This window comes from Euphorbia lathyris, chromosome 6 (genome assembly GCF_963576675.1).
Source record: "Euphorbia lathyris chromosome 6, ddEupLath1.1, whole genome shotgun sequence".
NCBI lineage: Eukaryota > Viridiplantae > Streptophyta > Magnoliopsida > Malpighiales > Euphorbiaceae > Euphorbia > Euphorbia lathyris.
The window spans coordinates 9,945,548-9,955,267 of record NC_088915.1 but is presented as its reverse complement, the minus strand read 5'-3'; the positions used below and the strand labels follow the sequence as shown (position 1 = coordinate 9,955,267).

Sequence of the window (9,720 nt, the reverse complement as noted above, 5' to 3'; positions counted from 1 at the left end):
CGTCCTTTCACGGGGCTAGGGGTGAAAATTTGTGGCTGGGTTTAACAACACCCTTTTGACAATTGGATTCAAATTTTGTTTTATATTCTCGATTCAGGACCGTTACCCACCCAGCCTAACTTCAACTGTACACAGCTAGAGGTGGAGCCCAACCACAAGTGAAGCGCACAGAACTTCTCTGTACAGCATCACACCCTAACCTTACCCTTTCCAAATTAACAAGTAGAGTACAAAAACTGAAACAGTGGACAGCATATTCACGACGAATTAGCTGACGAAGAAAGAGCCGATGATTCGCTGATTCTAAAATCTAAATGACTCCACGAACACAGAATTTCAGAAACCACAAAAAGAAAAAACAGAGAGATTCAATTCAACATCATGGTTTTCTCTAAAGACAATCTAAAAGGTATTATTTTGGCTTTATCATCAAGTGCATTTATTGGCGCAAGTTTTATTATCAAGAAGAAAGGCCTTAGAAGAGCTGCTGCTGCTTCCGGTGTTAGAGCTGGTTCGTCATCTTTTTTATTTTTTCTTTTCGTACCTAAATTGGGGTTTTTCCTTTTTTCCTAATTTGTTTTTTTTTTTTTTTGGATTTATGTAGGTGTTGGTGGATTCTCATATTTATTGGAGCCTTTATGGTGGTTGGGCATGTCAACGAGTAAGTGGATTTTGTTTTGTCTCTTAGTTCTTTATTATTTCTGGAAATTGTTCATCAATTTTGGGAAATTTTGAGTTTCTTATAATAGCATTTATATTGGGAATTGTTTTTTTTGAACCATATATTGGGAATTGTTGATTAATGGATGTGGGATCTATATAATAGTCGTCAATTTTAATGATTCAAGATTGTGGTTTTGTAATTCGTTCAGCAGGTTTAGAAATTAATGGAAATTTTCCTATTAGTCAAATTAATAGAGTGATAATTGGTTAGTGAATTGTAACTTGTTTGTTATTTGCTATGTTCCACGGAAACTCCTACTCATTAGCATTTTCAGGTTTCATTTCGTGTCCGCTTTGGAAATGAAACTCCTGGAAGGCAGTACAGCTCTTAGGAAATATTGAAACTAGGAAACAGGTTTCTTCCAATAAACACCACCCAATTCCGACTACCACTCTATCTAATTGAACTGTTTCTGCTGATAAACACATTCCAATTCTAATTCCGATTATGAATGCAATAAATTGGGCCAATAATATGTACATTTTATCAGTTTTAGTCCAAATCCAACACCTTGGTTCTCACGGTTTTAAAATGTGTCTCCATATTGAATACACACCTTACTAATAAACCTCATTTCCTTTTTTTATTTATTTTTTTTTTCCGGATATGGGATTCATTTCATTCCTAACCCTTCACCCTCTCTTAGTGCTACTCCTTGCTCAGACCTTCAACTCCGGCACCAACCGCTCTGGAATGGGTCGTTAAAATGACTATATCCGATTGAAGCTCTCTCTTTAGCTAGAATTTCTTAATGGATGATAATTTCTATTCCACAATTCCTAATTATTTCTATTTTATGGCCAGTGTTTATTTTATCTATGGAGTATAAATACCACCCCAAATGTTTTATTATTATACTTTTTATACTACTAAATATGTCCCTATATTATTATATTTATACGTTTCTATGTTTTTTAGAAATAGTGTTTCTCGGTGTCTATTTCCGTATCATTGGAGATTGTTCATCTCTGTTTTATCCTTTTATGTAGTGATTGTTGGAGAGGTTGCAAACTTCATTGCTTATGCGTTTGCGCCAGCAGTTCTTGTTACTCCACTTGGTGCATTAAGTATTATTGTAAGGTGATCTCATTACATTACATTTCATGTCTTTTCATCCAAAGTTAACATTGTAGTAAGGCTTAGTACATCCTAGCTATTTGTAGTTGTCCAAAAAAATCAATTGGCCCCTTATACTCTTAAAATGTTCAATTTACTCCCTGGGCTTGTTTAACCTATTAACCCCTAAAATCAACGTGGCGGAGTATGGGAGAAATTTTGGGGAAGTTGAAAGTGTACACCTTAACAAGTTTAGAGGACCAACATATCACTTTATGAAAGTCTAGGGGGCTAGTAGTTAACTTTCAAAGAGTCAATTGGTTACTTTAAGCAAGTTCACCGAGTTAATAGAACCTTTTGAAAGTAGAGGGGGTTATTGATTTTTTTTAGACAAGTACATTGCACTAAAAATATATTAAGCCTTTTTACTAACCCTAACCTCTTCTAAGTCATGTGCATTCTATTGGATGGTGTGTAGTTCTGTGTTGGCTCACTTTATTTTGCATGAGAAGTTGCAAAAGATTGGGATCTTGGGTTGTGTTATGTGCATTGCTGGTTCCATAGTGATTGTGATTCATGCACCAGAGGAGCACCCTATCACTTCTGTTCAAGAGATATGGACTATGGCAACTCAACCAGGTAAAGTTTCCAATTTGAATGTGTTCTTTTGTTTTGTATCAATTTCATCCTTTTTCTTTGTTAACCATATTACTGTTGTCTGTTGCAGCTTTTTTGCTATATGTGGCCTCTGTTGTTGTGCTTGTTTTCGTTCTGATCTTCCATTCTGTGCCGCAATGTGGGCATTCAAATGTCTTAGTTTTCATTGGGATCTGTTCATTGATGGGTTCTCTTTCGGTAAATCACTTGAACTATCATTGGCATTTTTTATTTCAGATTTTTCTGTTCATTTTAAGCAGTTTTTTTTTTTTTTTTTTTTTTTCCATTTGAAATACTAAACCATAAAAGGGCCCTAATATGCATTCGGTCATGTTCTTTCTTTCATTAAATTTTAACCAGGGTTAGTTATGAGCAAAGTGAACCATTTTCGGGTAAATTACATCCATAGCCCCTCAATTATGCTTACTTTCTTTATGACCCCTTAACTTCAAAATCTAAAAGTCCTTGTAATTTTGCCCTCTACAAACATAAAACTCTCTTAACATTTGACCACTCTTATAGCATGTAACTCTTCATTGTAGAGCCAATGAAAATGATATGTTTAGGTGTTGTTTGGTCAGGAGAGAGAAAGTGGCTCTTTAGAGAGAGAAAAAGCTCCAAAATGGTGATTTGGAAAATAGAAGACAATGGTTCCATATATATGTGGTTCTAAACAACTGTAGTTATTGGAATTTTTCATTTTGAGGCTGTCATCGGTCATTTTAAGGTCGTCTTCTTTCAAAAGGGCCTTTTACATTAGTAAATGGCAAAGTTTAGAGACTTTTATGTCTGGTTTTTAAGTTTAGGGGCTATAGAGAAAGTAAGACCAAAGTTGAGGGGCCGTGAGTGTAATTTACCCAACCATTCACATTTGTTCTTTGAAATTGTTAGAGTTTACAATCTTGGGTTGGTTGAACTCAATCAAGAGTTTGGTAAAAAACATGTCATAAATAGATTAATCAGTTATCTTAAGCTGGCTAGAAATTCATAGAGTGCACTTATAAATGCGTACAATGGAACAATCTCCTAATATTGCTTTGTCTAGTGGTTGATTCTTACAATTTCCTTCTTACTATGTGGGATAGGAGACAAACGACAGATCTAAGATTCACTAAAACTGGGGTACTTATGTGGTCTCTCATGATTTATGGGTGCTAAATTAATATCTTTTAGACTTAATACATCTTTAGCCCCGGTACTTGTCTATAAAAGTCAACTGTCCCTGTGCTTTGAAAAAGTTCTATTAACCCCTGAACTTGCCTAAATTGACCAGTTGATTCTTTGAAAGGTACCTATTAGCCCTCTGAACTTGTTTAAAGTGTGCGAGTTCCAACTTTTCTAAAATTTCTCCTTACTCCGCCACTTGGATTTTAGGGGGTTAATAGGTCATTTTAAACAAGTTCAGGGGTAAATTAAACATTTTAAAGGTATAAAGGGGCAATTGACTTTTTTGGACAATTACATGGGGTTAGAGATGTATTAAGCCTATTTTTAAGGTGTTTTTACATTAAAAAATAAAAACATTCATCGAATTTTTGAAGTTTTTCGGTGATTAGTGGATGCTCAAACCCCTTCAGCTCCTTCCTGGATCCGTCCCTGATAGGAGAAGGGATTAAAACCACTGCTAAATATGTATATATTGACTGGAGTAATGTCTATGTGCAGGTGATGAGTGTTAAAGCCGTTGGAACAGCACTAAAATTGACATTTGAAGGGAACAATCAACTAAGTTATCCGGAGTCATGGTTGTTTATATTTGTCGTCATCGCTTGTGTTGTCACTCAAATGAATTATCTCAACAAGGTTAGTGGTGAGGCTCTTTTGCTTGTTACTCAAAAAATTTCCATTGAATTGATGCAAACATACAATCACATTCTTAGAGCTCTTTTTTGGCTTTTCTGTTTTATTTTCTGCACTCTGAATTTTTTTTCACTTCCAGTTGGTATGCTTGTCTACTTTAATTCCAAATGTATATAACTTATAAGGATAAATTACATCCACGACCCCTCAACTTTGGCCTTATTTCTTTATGGCGCTTGAATCTAAAAAACGGACATAAAAGCCCTTGTACTTTGCCCTTTACTGACATAGAAGTCCCTTATGAAAGTAAGCGACCTCAAAATGGAAAAAATTCTAAGAATTAAAGTTGTTTAAAACCACATTTTCCATGGAACCATGTTTTTTTTAAGTCCATGAGTGTAATATACCCATACATCATCAGGTATGCTATACAAGGAAATGAAATAAATTACAGTAAATTACTTCTAGTATAATTCCTATAATTAAGTAACTGATTCCTATTATCAAGAAAGGCTATCTGTAACACAAATTCTGTAACACATGTTACACCAAATTTCAGTCTGAAAGAAGTGGGTGTACTATGTAGAACAGATTTGATCAGCTATGCTCTAGATTCATTTGCATGCTTCATAACCCATAGGTAGTCAATCAGTTAAATGTTTAATTTCTTCATTAATTCCTTAGTAGGCTGTAATCGAGGCGAGTCGGTCAAATTTTGACCTGTTCATGCTTGGCTCAGCCGAAATAGACGAGCTCGAGCTTAACATTCTGTTTGTTAGCTGCTCGCGCGAAGCTCATTTACTTGTTCAAGAGCTTTGCTGGCGAGCAGCTCGTTAATTCTGTTTGTAAACTTTGCTCGCGAAAAACTCATTACTTATGTCCATTTGAAATTTATTTACCAGAACTACCTACAAAACTAAATATTCACACAAAACTAAGTAGTTTTACTTTTCCCCTTTTATAGAAATACTATTATTAAAAAAAGTGATCCAACCAACATGTTTATGAATATTATAATCGAGCTTGTTCATGACCTATAACTGGGCGTGTTCACGAGCTTTGGAGCCTTATTTCACCGTGCTCAAACTCAACTTGCTTATAAATTGAGTCCAACTCAGTCGAGCTTTCATCAAGTTGAACGCTGAGACGCTCATGAGCTGCTCGGCTCATTTACAGCCCTATACTTAAGGTTATATCTATATTATTAGGAGTTGAACGTGTATCTTCTGAGTAAAACTGACATGCTAAAATCAACAATTCTTATGTTTCAGGCGCTCGATACGTTCAACACTGCAGTTGTTTCACCCATTTATTATGTCATGTTCACATCTCTCACGATTCTTGCCAGTGTCATCATGTTTAAGGTGCGGCTACATTGTTTCTGGAATATTACATTACTGATTTCATGATTTCTTAAGCCTCTTTTTATTTATTTTCATGACATTCATTTAGCTTAAAATTGACTATATTAACTAGGATGAAAGTGAATGAATGCAGGTTCATCTTATTGAAGCATGATTCTATATATTCACTAGAAGACATGTATTACTATGGTAATTTTTGTTCCTGGCACCTAATCTTGGCAGTAAAGAATATATTGGCCCTTAAACTTTGATTTTGCAGGAAAAATAAAAAAACTTAAACATGTAAAAAGAAAGTACCTCTAGCTAAATTTTGACCAAAATGTCACTGAAAAGAAGGAAGTCCCCCTGAATAACCGTAAGCTTGTATTATAAGTGAAAAACATTACTTCGTCCATAGTTATTAAAGGCGCACGGGATCCTTGACCCTAACCGTAAGGCTCAAGCGCGCATGGATGACACTAGGCGCACTAAAAGAAAATAGATATAAAATCAGAAATAACAGTAATTAACATTTCTAAAATGCAACAAATAGTCAAATGGTTAGTTACTAAGATGCATGATATGAACTTCAAATTAGCAACTAACTCTTTGGTAATCATAACTCATAGTAAAAAAGTCTAAATCCAAAGACATAAAGTGCAAGTGCAGTGTTTTCTTGTTTGTTCTTTTCGATAGTTGTGTCCAAATTTTCTTTCTTTTTTATTTCTTTCTTTTTGTTTTAATTTAATTTCATTCGTAGATCATATAGATAGGAAAAAATTGAGATTAGAACATCCTATTTTTAACTTAAAACTCTGACATGACATGACGTGCCTAGAGCCTAGCGCCTTTTGAGACTGAGGCATGTCTTTAATAACTATTACTTCGTCTCATGATGAACTGGAGGGCATACTATGATTTACTCCTAGGTGCGCCTCAGGCAAGGCACTAGGCTCAGAAAGGGGCACTCAGGCGCGCACCTCTTGAGCAGAGCCGCCTTTTGGCTTCTAAGCCGACATGCTTGGAGCCTAGCACCTTTGAGCCTGAGGTGCACCTTTAATAAATATGACTTTGTCTCATGATGAACTGGAGGGCATACTATGATTTGCTCCTAGGCGCGCTTCAGGCAAGGCACTAGGCTCAAAAAGAGGCACTCAGATGCACACCTCTTGAACAGAACCTCCTTTTGGCTTCTAAAGCAACATGACATGCCTAGAGCCTAGCACCTTTTGAGCCTGAGGCACGCCTTTAATAACTATAATCATCTCATAATGAAATGGAGGGCATACTATGATTTGCTCCTAGGCGCGCCTCAGGCAAGGCACTAGGTTCAGAAAGGGTCACTTAGGCGCGCACCTCTTGAACAGAGCTGCCTTTTGACTTCTAAGGCGACATGCTTGGAGCCTAGCCCCTTTAATAACTATGAATTGGTCTCATGATGAACTGGAGGGCACTAGGCTCAGAAAGGGGGCATTCAGGCGCGCCTCTTGAACAGGCCTGCCTTTTGTCTTCTAAAGCGACATGACATGCTTGGAGCATAGTGCCTTTTGAGCCTGAGGCGCACTTTTAATAATTATGAATTCGTCTCATGATGAACTGGAGGGATACTATGATTGCTCCTAGGCGCGCCTCAGGCAAGGCACTAGGCTCAGGAAGGGGCAGTCAGGCATGCACCTCTTGAACAGAGCTGTCTTTTGGCTTCTAAAACGACATGCTTGGAGCCTAGCGCCTTTTGAGCCTGAAATGCGCCTTTAATAATTATGATTTCGTCTCATGATGAACTGGAAGGCATAGTATGATTTGCTCCTAGTCGTGCCTCAGGCAAGGCACTAGGCTCAGAAAGGGGCACTCAGGCGCGCGCCTCTTGAATAGAGCTGCCTTTTGACTTCTAAACAAAAAAGAAAAAAACTTAAAGATCCAAATAATGTCTCGCCTTGGCCCCTGAAATATATTCGTTTTAGATTGTGACCAATGCATCTATTTTCGAAACTGTTGTGGCTCTGATCTGATAACATGAATGTTGAAATGTATCTCAGGATTGGGATGGTCAAAGCATGGGTAGCATTATATCTGAAATATGTGGCTTCATTGTTGTTCTTTCTGGTACAGTCTTGTTACAGACGACTAGAGAGTTCGAAAGATCTTCTTCGTTTAGAGGTATGTCACTTCCAACATATGTTCTTTCTTACAAATGGAATATATATGAATAGTTCTGGTTATTATGTTCAAGTACTTTAAACAACTAATTCCCAGAGTTCCTGAGATTTTGGAGGTCTAAGGGCAACGTACTAAATAAGGGCCCTAATATATAAGTACAACTAAAAAATAAAGTGGAAAAATACTATGTAAAAGAAAAATTACTTAAAAATGACACATTTTCATATAGAAAAACTTTTTATTTGGCATTAATTACCAAGTTGCTTATACAAAACATTATCTACGAGCATTTTTAGATGCAAAATCACTAAATACATTGTTTACATCAATATGCTCTAACATATTTCTTTCAATAAATAAAATTACTAAACCATTCAAACTTTCTTATTGTGAAGTTGATGAACTCAAATAGTTTTTTAATAATTTTAACTTCGAAAAAATTATTTCAGCAGATACAATAGTCACTTGTATAGTGAAGATTATTCGAAAAGCAATTAAAATATTTGGATAATAATTGAATTTCAAATGCTGACATCAACAAGTTTAACAAAGTCATTTGCAACACTTTCATTTCTGAAAAACATTATCTGTATAAAATTGTTTGTTGTGATTGTTTAGACCTAGCAATTATAATTATTGTCGGTGCATTTTTTAGATTTTAATTTTTGTACTTTTTCTTTTTTATAAAAAATCTATTTTTAGGTCATACCTCCCTTGTGTCGAGATGTGTGCTGCGATATGTTTAGGTCTAGAATTGTTTCTGTAACCGTTGCATCTTAAGATTTCTTTTCTGTATTATTATTTAAAAAGTATATATTTTTGGGCCCCTCCTGCCATGCCCAGAGACGGCCCTGCTAATTCCGGTTATGTAACTCAGGTGGTTATGCGCCATTGTCGCCTACATTATCGACCGGACTTTGCAGCAGCAACGGGGAATTCCTGAAATATGAAGAGGGAGAAGTTCCATCTCTTGATGAAATTTGCCTACACAATAAGTGACTAGACAACAACAACAACAACCTTCATTGATTCTCATGCTGAGTTTCCAATGACATGCCCCCCTGCATTAATGCTGTCACATCGTCGTTTTCAATCAGATTATACGTCCAGTGTAAACTGTAAATACTTTGTTTCCGAGCTTTTTTGGGGGGCGAGGAAGCAGCTTTCTGCAACTACAGTTTCATAAACAGCGTCGTTTCGAGCGGATAGAAGTACCGGAATCTTGTTGGTTAAAGCTGAAGTTTATAAGCAGTGAAATTAGTGTGTTGATAGTGGGAGAGTGTGGTGCATAATGTCAATAGTTTGCATATAGATTGATTGTTGATATAAGTTAAATGTAGGAAGAGCAAAGTTATGGATTGATTCTTTGACAGTTTTAGTTAGTTTTTTTTTTTTTAATTCTTTTTTTCAGTTGTCCATTGGAAACAATTGCTGAATAATATCTATAAAAAAGGAAAAAATTTGATTAAAAATAACTTTAGCTTTTTATATTTTAGGGATAAGGTGCAAAAATACCTCTAATATTTACAGTTAGGAGCAATTTTACCTCTAACGTTGGCAATTGAGAGCAATTTGCAAATGTTAAGGATAAAATTGTTTTTGGCTGTAAACGTTAGAGATAAAATTGTATAATTTTAGATATGAGGGGTAAAACTGCTTATAGCCCTAAACATTATATCCTATCCCTATATTTTATGAAATAATTTGGATTCCATGGAAATGGTGTGTCTATTGCGTTTTTCCTAACAACTTGTTAGGTACATATTACAAAAAAAAAAAAAAAATCTTTATGGTTATTTTGTTTGAGAAATAATATCTTTACGGTTATTAATCAAGAATAATTTAATAGGAAAAGTACGTGGTTTAAAAATTTACAAACGGGTACATCAGTCTAAAACTAACAGTGTTAAAGAAAAAAGTTAAAAGTCAAATGATAAAGGTTTATTTTTATATTTATAAATTAATTTCTTTAATATTTACTTA

General features: G+C 35.5%; 1 protein-coding gene across 4 annotated transcripts; it reads left to right on the top strand.

Annotated features, from left to right (window-relative positions):
• Positions 1–266: 266 nt before the first annotated feature.
• LOC136232294 (probable magnesium transporter NIPA6) lies at positions 267–9,202 on the top strand. 4 transcript variants are annotated; one of them, XR_010690453.1, is made up of 10 exons: positions 267–511; positions 605–661; positions 1,714–1,804; positions 2,259–2,419; positions 2,508–2,635; positions 4,103–4,240; positions 5,509–5,601; positions 5,735–5,790; positions 7,617–7,737; positions 8,615–8,629. XR_010690453.1 is itself a non-coding variant. In XM_066021353.1 (9 exons), the coding sequence occupies exons 1-9, from the start codon at positions 382–384 to the stop codon at positions 8,734–8,736; spliced, it is 1,041 nt and encodes a 346-aa protein (XP_065877425.1). In that variant the 5' UTR covers positions 267–381; the 3' UTR covers positions 8,737–9,202. The 4 variants fall into 4 exon arrangements, 1 of the variants encoding a protein (XP_065877425.1); XR_010690455.1 differs by having other exon boundaries at positions 4,103–4,247; XR_010690454.1 differs by lacking the exon at positions 5,735–5,790 and having other exon boundaries at positions 4,103–4,247; positions 8,615–8,631.
• Positions 9,203–9,720: the final 518 nt, after the last annotated feature.